The 14,512-nt window shown below is 37.4% G+C and overlaps 1 protein-coding gene across 3 annotated transcripts in view; it reads left to right on the top strand.

Moving 5' to 3' along the window:
- The window catches only part of LOC122626930 (maternal protein pumilio), a 54,129-nt gene extending 41,251 nt beyond the window's left edge, over positions 1-12,878 (top strand). For 2 of the 3 annotated variants that reach the window (XM_043807535.1, XM_043807537.1), the window contains 9 exons: positions 8,743-9,138; positions 9,261-9,501; positions 10,024-10,188; positions 10,502-10,621; positions 10,725-11,019; positions 11,107-11,347; positions 11,558-11,948; positions 12,032-12,200; positions 12,330-12,878. In XM_043807535.1, the coding sequence (XP_043663470.1) occupies positions 8,743-9,138; positions 9,261-9,501; positions 10,024-10,188; positions 10,502-10,621; positions 10,725-11,019; positions 11,107-11,347; positions 11,558-11,948; positions 12,032-12,200; positions 12,330-12,645 (2,334 nt within the window). In that variant the 3' untranslated portion in view covers positions 12,646-12,878. The remainder of the gene's footprint in view (positions 1-8,742; positions 9,139-9,260; positions 9,502-10,023; positions 10,189-10,501; positions 10,622-10,724; positions 11,020-11,106; positions 11,348-11,557; positions 11,949-12,031; positions 12,201-12,329) is intronic. The other variant, XM_043807536.1, reaches the window with a different exon arrangement.
- The last annotated feature ends 1,634 nt before the right edge of the window (positions 12,879-14,512 follow it).

Here is a 14,512-nt window from a genome sequence, read left to right as displayed (position 1 = left end):
CTCTCTCTCTCTCTCTCTCTCTCTCTCTCTCTCTCTCTCTCTCTCTTTTATTTACCAATAATATATCATATCTTTTTAACAAGGTAAATCTCGAAAATATGAACGAAAATAAAGCATAAATCTTGAATGCGTAAGCATCGAACGGGGAGAAAGATCCGAGAGAGGAAGTCCATTTAACAAAGCACGATGAGATGTTGCTTCGAGGTTAAAAATATAACGTTAAAGCGTTGAAAGATCCGCACTAGGGAACATCGGTGGCATGCTTGCCCTCTGAGGTTTTTCTTTTTTTATTTTATTTTTCCCTTTTTTTTTTAAATTTTTTTTTTTAATTTTTTATTTTTTTATTCTTTCGCCGTTTCATAAATATTAGATCAACGTAGTATATGGAATGGTGATACCAGGAAAAAAAAGAGAGAGAGAGAGAGAGACCGGGCAGGGTTATAGCTCTTTTCTAAGTGAAGATGAATATATATATATATATATATATATATATATATATATATATATATTACGCTTTAGAGTCAGGACAATAACCAGTCTTGTGGAAAGTATCCAATTTTTCTGTTCAACGGACGGATCGAAAGAGATAAATATCTCTTTAAATATTCACTTTTTAAAAATCTATCAACAAACGCATTTTATCCGTATAATAATTGTTACCGCTACTCAACTCGTTGAAGCACTTATAATATTATTTATAGTAAATGTAAAGTATGCTTAAAAAAAAAATTATTCACACGTTATTTCTTTCTTTTCTTCCTTCTTTTTTTTTTTTAATAAATTATACCTATCCATTAAGGTAAAATTTGCCTGGTAATAAACGCGTTAATACTTGAATTACCTCGAACGACTTGAAAATCGATCGATCTAAATAAAGAGGTTTAATAATCGCGTGTATATATATATATGTATGTATATATATATACATATGTATATATGTATATATGTATATAATATATATAAGTGCACTTGCAGGCTGTTGGGATATTTTCTTCTTCCGCCGTTGTCTTTTATCTTCGCTTAGGAAATAATTATGGGATTAGTCTCTACCTTCTTGTGGAATTTTAAAAAGAATAGAAGGAAAAAATTGCATTTATCGCGTATAAAATAATTCATACTAGCTCGTTCATTCCCTTAGGAGAAAATACCGAAGAAGGGTCGTCTATCTCTTTACGTGTACGTTTTAATTTTAATCGAGCTCGAAAAGTAGGCGTCGGCCGATTAGGTTTCGATCGTAAACCGAGCTTCGTTGATCGGTACTATGTACATACGTATATACGTACGTATATACATCCGTACATACGTACATAAATATATAAATATATAGTATATATTGTATGTATACATTCACATACGTATGTATATGCACATTCGTGTGTGTGTGTGTGTAAAATATGATATATATATATACACACACATACATATATACACACATTTATGATTATATATATATAAGAAGCCAACAAGGCGCTTTCTCGTTATCATCGTCGTCCACCGGACGAATTTCGATCCGCCTTCTAAGCTCGTTCTTCGGTTACACTTTCCAACTTTTCGATCGATCCTTGCGTCAAAAATCGCAGTAAAAGCGGCTTCGTTCGATTTTCCGCTCGACACGCTTTCTCCACTCGTCTATTTGCCTTGTGCATATATATATATATATATATATATATATATATATATATATCCACCGCTTTAACATCTACCTCGTCGATCGCTTTGCTCTTACTACAACTCGCACGCTCCAACTATCACGATAGTTTAATTTATGTATATTTTTACACCTTCCCTACGCTTTTCTTCTTAAGATTGTGACATTTCATTTTGATTTAGTGACCAGAATATTCAAGATTATTTATTATATCTCTGCGAAAGTGATTAATTATTTAATCGAAATTTTACATAAATGTTAATTGTAACACGCGTTTTTCTTTTAGGAATTATGTATTTTATTTTTGAAATGATATAAAAAATTCTTTTAATCGATCCATTTATGGTTTTGTATAAATCCAACTGTAAAGGTCTTTTTATAAAATTATTATTGCGGTTGACTATAGAAAATTCATATTGTCCGATTGTCTATCATCTTCAATGAGACACAAGGTTGAAATAAAATAAAAAAGGGGATGTATTGAAAAGAAAAAAAAAATGAGAATAAATAAATTTATAGACTCGATTCAATTCCTCGATATATGCACAAACTAAACGTTTTCAGTATCGTTATATATCGACTGATAGATTTTGATACATACGTACATATACACACACACACACACAATAAAATAATTGTCGTATAAACACTTAAAACTAATCATTTCAAGAATCTATGACATCATCGTTAAATCTTTGAATCTCAAGCAAACATTTTAGGGGGACACATTCAAATCTTTCTGAACTGAAATATTTCGAAGGAAAGAGTGAATGAAAATAGAAAAAGTATAATAACGTAGTAACGATGATTCGCATGTCCTGCGTTCATCTCTCATTTTGGTTAAAAAAAAAAAAAAAAAAATAGAGAGAGAGAGAGAGAGAGAGAGAGAGCGAACACGAGTAAGGCGAGGCCCGATTAACGTCCCATTAGGCTTCGCTCTAGGGCTTTACCTGACCGCGCCCTTAAAGGCTATCCGATAATAAAATCCGCGTCATTTTGCTAAAAGCTATGACGAAAAAAGAAAGTGTGTGTGTGTGTGTGTGTGTATGTGTGTGTGTGAGGGTGAAAAAGAGAAGGTATCTGATATCAAGGTGTGGCCCGAGCCCTTATCACGCTACTTTCCTTCCGTTTTCATCTCTGTACCCCTCCACCCTCTCCCTGTATCTATCTCTCTTTCTCTTTTTCTCTCTCTCACCCCCGCAATCCCTTTCCTTTTTGTTCCGCGTAGCTTCGCTTACACCGGCTGCGAAAGTTTATTTTAATTGAATTTTGCAAGTAGACCAACGCGCCTCTCGTACATATAACGGGAAAAGGCCGGGCGCGAGATGAGTCCGCGGATAGAACAGTTGACAATGGCTATTGTTTCTGGTGAATCCCACACGGTGCATCCAGCACCATGCGTGCCATCCATCGTTTCTCTCTTTCTCCCTCTTTTTCTCTTTCTATTCTCTGTCACATGCAATTCAGAAACCGTTCCTTTTTTTCTACCTCTCTCTCCTCTCCTCTTCTCTCCTCTCCTCTTTTTTTCTCACTCCTTTTCCTCCCAGCTGACTTTCATTATTATTTCTCTCGATCAACAACCGGCGTCGTTTCGTAGTAGTCCCGGAATGTCACGTGGCTTTGGAGTGAAGGAACTCCAAGAGTTTTTGTCCGTGGAAAACGGTACAAACTACAAACTGTGAGGTCGAAGGGAATCGTGGAGGGTTGGGGGGAAGGAGTAGAAGGAAGGGTAATACGAGGAGAAGGAAGAGAAGAGGAGGAAGTGGAGGTGTAGGTACGTGCATGGTCTCTGTACATCGACCACGGCTTGGGTCAAATCGATCGGTTCTCTTTCTCTCTCTCTTTCTCTTTCTCTTTCTCTTTCTCTTTCTCTTTCTCTCTCTCTCCGAGTGCGTCTGGGAAACCGGTTTCTTTCTACCGATAGAACATTAACGCCAGCGGTTCTCCATGCTGTCTATCTATCTATCTATCTATCTATCTATCTATTCATTCCTCTATCTATCTATCTATCTATCTATTCCTCTATCTATTTATCTATCTATTTCTCTATCTATCTATCTGTTTTCGTCTATTTACTTAGAAAGCACTCACTCTGATGCTAAGGCCGCTAAACGGTAGGAAATCTCAAACGATTCACGTTGCTGCGTTTCGAAATTGATGACAAGCTTGAAAGATCGTCCTTCAGGAAATGATAGTAAAATAATTATAAAAATAGACTTTTATAAATGTACGTTATTTTTATTCTATTTATTTATTTTATTATTATCGTTATTATTAAGTTGATCGATCTAATACAAAGTAATAAATATATTTAATTTTTCTAATATCTTTTAATGATCATAACGATACGCGACCATATATACATATATATATATGTGTATATATGTATTCGATCGTATCCTTACGACCGTGTCCCTATCGACAAGACAAACCAAGATCAAAGACTTCAGATTATCACGTAATCGATCACTGCGAGCCTTGACCTCTTTTAACCAAGAAGCACATGATGCTGTGTCCTCGAGTATAGTCTAACGAAATTCCATTCTCTATCTCTCAATCTCTCTTCTCTCTCTCTCTCTCTCTCTCTCTCTCTCTCTCTCTCTCTCTCTCTCTCTCTCTCTCTATCTCTATCTCTCTCTATATCTCTCTCTCTATCTCTCTCTATCTCTATCTATCTATCTATCTCTCTATCTATCTATCTATTTATCTATCTATCTATCTATCTAACTATCCATTTATCTTCGTCATTATATCAGAATATTTATTCCTTTCCATACTTTCGACCATTCTCGTACGTTTTCTACGTATTAAACGCGTATCTCATAAACATTTCTGCATTAATGAGCTAACGACGAACGTTATTCGTAAGAAGATGAGAAGAAAGAAAAAGAAGAAAAAGAAGAAGAAGAAGAAGAAGAAGAAATGGCGGTCGGGTCGATAGCGGTCGAGGTACCCGTGTATATTCCGTACGCGGCAAGTTAGTCGAGCTAACGGTGCTCTGAAGCGGTTAAGTAACGGGTTGCGCCACGACGATTTGTCGTCGTTGTACTTTTATTTCACGCGGGACGAGATACTTCCACGAATATCATCCTTCTTTCTTCCTTCCACGTCATCCTGAACTCTTCGTTCTTTTCCTCGTCTTCATCTTTATCCTCATCCTTTCCCTTCTCTTTTTCTTTTTCTGTTTTTTTTTTCTCTTTTTCTTTGGCCCTCCTCATTTCGAAGGAAGGATATCAAGGCCAATCAAATTTGCCGTTCTACAAAAGATTCTCACCAATAGCAGCACGTTCGTCATCATAGGATTCTAATCACGACTCGATAAATGGCCCGGAAGCTAACGCCCGGGTACAACGTCATCTCCGTCGTTGAATACGAAGAACACTATCCTCGAGAGTTCTTCGACCGATCGATAAACCGTTCGTTGCCAACATTAAACTTCTTTTTCTTTTTTCTTTCTTCTTTTTTTTTTTTTATATTCTCTCTCCTTTTTTTTTCTTCTGCACGCGTGCATTTACGTTACTTCGGTTAGTTATTGCTTGTTCAAGATTATTTATTCCAAGAACGTCGACGCCAACCTCAAGAGAGGGCCAGCAAATTTACGTAATATCTCGTTTCTAAATCTACTTCGTCGAGGTTCAAGGACGACTTTTTCGTTCGCGTTCATCATATAACGGTCTCTGGTATGAGAGGGATATATGTACATATATATATGTGTGTACAATATACGTACGTCGATCTACGTATATATACTAATGTTAAAAATTCATACCAATTTGTTTTATCATGGAATTATTTAACCCGAAGAATATTTTCCTACCTGTTATAACATTAGGTCATATAACATTAGTATTATTACATCGATCGAAATTAACATAAATTTGCTGAGAAAAATAATATTCATGATTCTTTTTAATCTTTTCTTTTTTAACTCCGTAAAGGAAGATATGTTTTACATTTTTTACGATTACATTTTCAAAAATGTTACATCTACAGCTACTACTATATTCCATAAATTAGTTAAGTGGTTCCATAAATTAGTTAAACAATAAAAAACAACGTAAATTATTTAATCGAATCCTCGATATATTTCTTTCTTTTTTTTTTTTTTTTTTTCATCGAAACTGTATTCGATAATGAACAATTGTTCGAGTTTTGAATCAAAACTATAATCAAAAAGAAGAAATTACATAAATCTTGAAAAATGTAGCATTTTCAATCGATACTGCTTTAAATAAATTACTTTGCTGTCTATTTAAAAGAAAAGAAAAAAAAAACAATCTAAATGATTTAATCGAATCCTTCATTTTTTCTTTTTTTTTTTTTTTTTTATTGAAATTGGATTCAATAATTAACAGCTGATCGAGTTTTAAATTAAAAACTAGAGCTAGGAGAACAGTGCTTGATTCTAAATGATCGAAAAGGAAACGTCGTCGTCAGTTAGCTGTCCGAGACACGACGATCGCGTTGAGTTTCGCGAGCATCGAACGACGAAACAACGATCGCGGATGCGTGTCCCGATTCGACGAGGCTCACGACAGTATCTGTTCCAGGCCGGCGCGTTCCTCGATTTCTCTTCCTGCTTCGAAGTCTAGTTGCTCTGCTCTCTTCCCTTCCACCTCTCGTGACGAGAATCTCGTCGAGATTTTTGCTGTATTTCTAGTTACGAACACGAACTGCTACTAGCTACTATTAGCTACTATTAGTTCTTATTATTATTACTACTACTAATACCACTAAGTACTACTGCTACTATTACTACTATATATTACTACTACCATAATAATAATTATTACTCTTGTAATTCGGGGATGCTACGAGTAAAACGGTGTTACAGATTCGAACCAATCGGTTGTATAAACTTAACGTTAAAAAATGATCGCTCGAGGGCTATCGTTCTGAAAGTCAAACGAGCGTGTTCCAATAAGTTCATTGAACTCTCTACCTTAACAAACCCGTTTTCGTGTTGGATTTTTAGTATCTCACGTGTACGTACGTAACGTGTGTTTAACGTTTCTTTCTCTTTCTCTCTCTCCCCCTATTCCTCTCTCTCTCTCTCTCTCTCTCTCTCTCTTTCTCTTTCTCTTTCTTTCCCTCTATCTATATTTCTTCCTCATTCTCGACGAAGTTCCACTTGACTTTTCTCTTTACCTCCTTCGCATACGTACGTGCCTTTTAAATGAACGGCCGACTTTATTATTATTAAGATTCACCACGAGCGTCGCTGGTTTATGTAGTCACTAGTACATAATGGTTGCCAATAAACGTGTCGTGCTAACCCGAGACTATGACTCGAGTTTCGAGTTTTGCATGAACGAAAAGGAAGAATCGATATATAGCTCTCTGTCGTCGTTGTTCTAAACGAGAAGGATTTTTAAGCCTCAAACCGTACAGTTACTCTAGTGGTGGAAACCTTATGTATTCGATGGTGTGACTCATGCTTGCTTGCTTGCTTGCTTGCTTGCTTGCTTGCTTGCTTTTAGGGACACGTAACTCAGCCCGTATTCTCACCTAGAAAACTATATTCTCTATCGGCATTGTTTCTCTCACCCGTTCGAAATCGAACCCTTTCCACCTTCTTCCCCTAACACACACACACATACACACATTCTCTCTCTTTCTCTCGCGCACACACTCACTTTATTCTCGCAACAACACCTACCACCCTTCGACCTTTCAAGCTCACTTCAGCAAGCTCTTTTCAAATGCAATCGTCATGATATTTCCATTGAGATCTCCGCTAAACCGTGACTATAGGGAGGCGACCATCTATACGATATAATAATGACTTCTCGTGCGTAACCCCACGCTACAGAATTACGCCAATGACCGAATAGCCTGTCGACCTTGTTCGCGTTTAACGAAACTCCATCATGGCGACCACATATGTATATGCATATATATATATATATATATATATATATATATCGTTCTTTCTGTTCTCGTTCATAAACAGTACATTCAACTTGCATCTTAAAAGATAAATTTACTTCGTCTAATTAACGTCTTGGGGGTAGGAGGAGGAGAAATAAGAAGAAGAATAGGTGGGGAAGGAAGGGGAAGCGCACTCGGCGTGAACGTTGTTAACGAAGATCGGAAAGAAAGATCTAAAAAGAGAGAGAGAGAGAGAAAGAGAGAGAGAGAGAGAGAGAGAGAGAGAGAGAGAGAGAGATCTTCGCGGTTTACGCGTAGAATATTCGCAGAGTGTAACCGTGGCCTTGGTTCAAGCGCGAGCTGCTTCCGGAAGAGGTTAATACCCGAAACGCATCGCTGCCTTCGAGGTCTGGAGCGTGTCGCTCGGATGGTTCGAACAGCCTCTAATATATATATATAATAATAATAATAACTTCTATATCTAACTTAGCCTTGCTCTTCTTCTTTCGAAGTTTCTCATCGTCCGATCAATTTATATCTCCAACAGAAAAATATATTCCCGCGAAATAAATCGCTAATGTTGGAAATGTTTCCTATCCGATCAGAAATCGATCGATCGATCGAATAAAGATCGAGAGATCATCGATGTAGAAATATTAGTTTTGTCGTGCACGTAATATGTAATCGTTGAACGGTTAAAAGAAACTTTGATACGACGATGACAGCAAGAGGATTGGAAAAGGGCCAGGTATATAGAGTTTTCTAGCCGTTTAAAGCTAGTCAACGCGTCACGGTAAATCGTGGCCGCGTTTGTTGGTCAATTAAAGTCTGGAGCAACAACCGGTACAAACGTGGTGGTAGTAGAAGGCGAACGATCGTCGTCGGTGAACGTCCGCAGGGGGTCGTCGACCTAAGCCAGCAAGAGAACGAACTCCGGCGTCTCCGATTTGTTGTACGTGCCTCTCTTACGTTACCGTCGACGGGGAACTTCGACGTTCTTCGTCGTTCCTTGCCGCCTCGGCTTCGTAGAATTTTTCGTATCTCTCGGTTCTCGTGCGTGTTCCTTGAAAATAACGAGAACGCGTATGATTTTAGATCGCTGTTTCTTATTTCTAATCGCACGCCTGTAAAAATCTTATTAATAGAATCACGTTCTATTTAGAATTCGAGAAATAAAATCGTAAAACTAAGAGAGAATCCCTATCGAATTTTTTTGTTCACAGCAATTGTTTCGCAGTCAGCCGCAAGGTGCAACACCGCAACAACTTCAATTGCTTCAACAGCAACAACAGCAGCAGCAACAACAACAATATCTGGCCGCGTCTCAGGCTCAACAGCAACAACAGCAACAGCAACAGCAACAACAAAATTTTCCCACGGCACCGTACACCGTTATCAGTGGACAAGAACCATACGTAGGAGCTTTGATAGCTGGTGCACCGCCACCAGTGGTACCTCAGTATTATGGAGTTGGCCCGTGGGTTTATCCCGCTGGTCTACTACCGCAAGCACCTCCGCAAGCTGCGGCCCCACCGCCACCGAGACGACCCTTGACACCTTCCTCGGCAGCGGCAGCTGCGGCTGCGGCTCAAGACACCGCAAATAATTTGGCACAAACGGTAAACGATTCAAAAAATCTTCGTCCGTTTCGTTGTTGTGCCGCAAATACGCGTCTTCGTTTTTACGGAACCTACTCGAGTAAACTCATTCTGAAACATTGAAATTTGTTTTCTTTTTATAGGTTCAAGGTCAATACCAGGTCATACCAGCTTATTACGATCAAAATGGATCCATAGTTATGGGCGGTGTACGCGGCCTTAGTTCCGCGGCAACTCCGATGAGATTAGTCAGCCCAGCACCCGTTCTAGTGAACAGAGCTCCTTCTCAACCACCTCCTGGACCACCTGCTCCTCCGCCACCGAGTCTCTATTCACAGGCGACTCCGACATCCCATAGTAATGCTACGCCTGGTGAATGTTTAGGTAATATTTCCAAGCGATAATAAACGTCGCCATTTTCCTATTCAATCCAAAGTCTAAAGACCGGGTTCATCTGCATTAAGATTTCTATCACGATTTCACATTAAACGAGCATGTATATTTTTTAAGCTAAAACAGTTTGAAAAAGTCATATTTAGTAAATCTTGATTTTAATGTTATAACGTCTTGTCTATCATCGATTGCATTTTGTATATAAATCATGTTTGTGTGCGACCTGTTAACCATATTGTGACTAAAGTACAACATTATATATATATATAAATAAATAAATATACATATATCTACATACACCCACCCACCCACCCACACACACACACACACACACACACACACACACACACACATTTATGTATGTATATGTAAATGATAGTTATAAATGCAAAGAAGCGTACGTGCATGTGTACAGATGTATCGACTAAGCTTTTAGACGGTATATGGTTTTGTAACACAGGCCGAATTCATTGATAACTAAGAGTGTGTATGGGTTGCGGGCTTTCGGTGCAGGTCTGGCAGCGTGCAGCGCAGCAGCGGTCGTTGCGCAAGCTCAGGCAGTTGCCGCACAACAAGCACAACAACAAGGATCAGGACTTGCCGCAGGTCTAGCGGCTTTGGGATACGGAGGTTCTCCTCTTGGAGCATTGGGCTCTCCTGCCCAACTTCAAACAACAGGTATTAAATCTCGTCGACTCGCTCGTTTTCACGTCTTATTAACTCTTATCGACTTTAACTATATGACAGATTGTGTTGTACATAATTTACTAAACGTGGCCTGCATGCTTTTATTATCATCTTTAATTATTTCATGTTGTTTCGTTATAAACATCTCTTGTCGATATTTCAAAATGAAGATGATAGAAAGATGATAGAAGATCGTTGATAGATGATAGGACAATGAACTTATTTAATTTGCTTTATTTATTTATTTATTTATTTATTTATTTATTTATTTATTTATTTTCATAATTTATTATCATTTGTTCAGGTTTGGGACTTGGAGCATCATCGACAGGAAGAAGGGATTCCTTCGATAGAAATACATCGGCATTTAGCCCAAGTTTGGAGTACAGTCGAGCGAAATGGCCACAAAGTTATGGAGCTCTTGGTGAATATATACTTTTGTTATTATAACTGTTCTTTCTTTTAAAGAAGAACCTTAAAGAAATTTGAAATGTTGTATAACTCGTAAAAAATTACTTTACGTTTAGGTACAGTAACAGCTTCTCCGAGTCCACTAGGATTATCTTTGACTCCACCACCAACTTTGGGAGGATCCTTGGGTGGACTTGTAGGAGGTGCGAATCGAGTATCAGCTGCTCCAGGTGCCGAAGCTAAATTCCGTGCAAGCGCTGTACCAGCACTAACAGCTAATGGCGTATTTGGCTCGAGTAGTTCTCTTTTCCCGAATTTGGTCGGTAAAGCTGGTCGTACGGGAGCTACGAATATCGGAGACAAAAATGCTGGAGGTCGATCTCGTCTTTTGGAAGATTTTAGAAATAATCGGTTATTGTCCTTTTAATTTTACACTCGAATCGGTTTTTATAGAAAATACGTTCTCCGTAATAAATTCAAAGTTGTCTCTTCTTTCAGATTCCCAAGTCTTCAATTACGTGATTTGGTTAATCATATCGTTGAGTTCAGTCAAGATCAACACGGTTCACGTTTCATTCAACAAAAGTTGGAACGTGCTTCTGCCAGTGAGAAACATCTTGTATTTCAAGAGATACTTGCTTCTGCTTATTCTCTTATGACAGATGTTTTTGGGAATTATGTTATACAAAAGTTTTTTGAATTTGGAACACCCGAACAAAAATCTACTCTAGCGCAAAAGGTATAATTATTGTACATGCGTAAATCTGTTATTCGTATTGATAACTTTAGTGCTATTTTATCGATATTAAGAAGAAAAAAATCAAATAAAATAATATATAAAAAATATTTAGTATATGTATAATATACATATATATATATATATATATATATATATATAAAATAAAATAACAAATATTTTGCAAACGAATATATCATTTACAAATTGCAGGTTCGAGGCCATGTGTTACCTCTGGCACTACAGATGTATGGTTGCAGAGTAATACAAAAAGCTCTTGAATCTATTGGACCGGAACAGCAACAAGAAATAGTGCGAGAATTAGATGGGCACGTGTTGAAATGCGTTAAAGATCAAAATGGAAATCACGTTGTTCAAAAATGTATCGAATGTGTCGAACCAAGAGCATTACAGTTCGTTATCGGAGCATTTGCTGGACAAGTTTATTCATTGAGTACTCATCCATACGGATGTAGAGTAATTCAGCGTATACTGGAGCATTGCACTCCGGAACAAACACAAGGGATCTTACAAGAATTGCATGCTGCCACCGATCAGCTTATACAAGATCAGTATGGTAATTACGTCATTCAGCATGTACTCGGTGAGTAAAATAATTATCCAATATAATTTCTCTATCCTATCTATTTATTCTCAAATTAATCGCTTTATAAATTTTCATCTTAGAGCATGGAAAGCCAGAAGATAAAACACAATTGATCAGTAGCGTTAGGGGTAAAGTACTTGCACTTTCTCAACACAAATTTGCAAGCAACGTCGTGGAAAAATGTGTTACACATGCTACGAGACAGGAACGTGCTGTTCTCATTGAAGAAGTCTGCGGTTTCAATGACAAGTAAATAAATTTCTAATTTTCAAATTGTGTATAGATACGCACATACACGTACGTACGTACGTACGTACGTACGTATAATGTTGAACTTATTAATTATATGATTATTCGATTGATCTGTTTGCAAACTAGCGCGCTTAACGTTATGATGAAGGATCAATACGCTAATTACGTGGTACAGAAGATGATCGACGTGGCAGAACCTGCACAACGTAAAGTGTTGATGCACAAGATTCGCCCGCATTTAGGAAGTCTCCGCAAGTATACGTATGGCAAACATATAATCGTTAAATTAGAAAAATTCTTCATGAAGACAGCATCCGCTATGGGAGTATCCACGCCAGCTGGTGCCTCGAATAGCAGCGGAGATCTTGGACCCATCGGACCTCCAGCATCCGCTGCTGGTACTGTTTCCACGCCGGCGCAACAGCCCACGCAGGTTTTATAAGCGCACGATTTTTGCAACTCTCTTCTCTCCCCCCCTCCCACCAAATAAGCAGAATTTTCACATGCCCGACACAACCATATTTTACGGTAACATCGATTAGACTCATTCTGCATCATCTGTTGACATCATCATATTGACGCATTTCGAGAGTTACGTTACGATTATCTTTCTTCGTGTATAAGAAACTAAGAAAGAAAGAAAGAAAGAAAGAAAGAAAGAAAGAAAAAGAGAAAACTAATCTAGAATTTAGCAGGTTCGTTAATGCAAAGAAAGTATGGTTGTTATTATTTCTTGCAGCATTATTAAACTTTCATTATTTGTACAGATTTTCGAAAACTTCATTGATAAAATGAGAATCATGGCACGATATATACACACATATATATATACATATATATATATATATATATATATATCATTTTCTTTTCTTTTATGAAAAATAAATGTCTCCAGAGGAGAAACAAACAAGAAAGAAAAAAAAGAACACGCAAATTCTTAGATTCGATGGTTAAAAAAAAAAAGAAAGAAAGAAAGAAAGAGAGAAAAGAAAGGTGCGATAGTGCATTTTTTCTATCGTTGCATTATTAGAGAAGAAATATATTCATCGAGAGTTTCATGTATTAATTGAATTGTATTCAAATATCGTACGGAGTTAGCATTATTAATGAAGTTCGTCAATGAGTTTTCGTGTGAGAAGACGGTAAACTATGGGCATGTTATATATAAACAAACAAATAATAACAACAAACAAGAATAAAATGAAAGAATGAAAGAGGTAGATAAACGAATATATGTGAATTAATCGTAGCGGCTAAGATGGTTATATATTAATATATATAAAGAAATCGACCGAAGAGATACGATTAAACCTCACATAAATAATGATTAAGATCGAAAGGTTTGTAGAAGTAAAGCAGCAGCTCTGCTAATGTGTTATAGAGCTAGAGACAGACAGACAGAGAGAGAGAGAGAGAGAGAGAGAGAGAGAGAGAAAGAGAGAGAGGAGAGAGAGAGAGAAAGAGAGAGAATGAGAGAGTGAGACAAATTTCAACGATGAATAGGAGCCGAGAGAGATGACCGTATTCGCGCAGATGTATTAAATCGAAAAGTGCGTATAATAAGAGCGATTCGAAGCGAGTTGTCGGCGATAATGTAGGAGAAACTCGGCATAGGAAGAAAGAAAATAAGGATTGCGGATGAGAGAGAAACTAAAGGGATGTTTAGAGCCAGCTAGCATAGTCGTTAGTGTGCTGCATGCATTTATATTGTATTGCGCGCGCGCGCGCGACAAGCATGTACCGCGTAATAAATATAAGCAGCGTTAATAATCGTAAAAAAAAGTCGTCGCGAAGATGCTCAACCAACATCGTTTTGAAACGTTCGCGAGTCTGCATGTCAACGAACGGTAGTCCGACTTTTTTTTTCTTTTTTTTTTCTTCCCCCCCCCCTCTCGTTTCGCGGTATATACTTGATCAAAGCACGTATTTGCAACAAATATAAACAAAGAAGAAGTAAGATGAAGAGTTTGAGAGAATAGAGATTAGGAGCTATACAGATATATAGCATTTGACATGAGAACGAAGCAAAAATAAATAAACAAACAAAGCAAGTAAACAAACAAACAAACGAACGAACGAACGAACTAACAAACTAACTAACTAATTAATAAAATAACTGAAGCACCCACTGACTTGACCTTGACCGCTGATGATCTGCCCCTTGACTGCTTCGAACGTTCATATTGAAAGAAAACAAAAAGACCAACTCTAATAATCGCTCATTTTACATCGTGACAAATTTCGGAGGCGAACGGAAAGATATAATTATTAATATTATTATTATTATTTTCTAATTTTCTTTTTTTTTT

Source organism: Vespula pensylvanica, chromosome 2 (genome assembly GCF_014466175.1).
Source record: "Vespula pensylvanica isolate Volc-1 chromosome 2, ASM1446617v1, whole genome shotgun sequence".
Lineage (NCBI taxonomy): Eukaryota > Metazoa > Arthropoda > Insecta > Hymenoptera > Vespidae > Vespula > Vespula pensylvanica.
The sequence above is the reverse complement of the archived record's forward strand: the minus strand, read 5'-3'. Positions and strand labels throughout refer to the sequence as shown.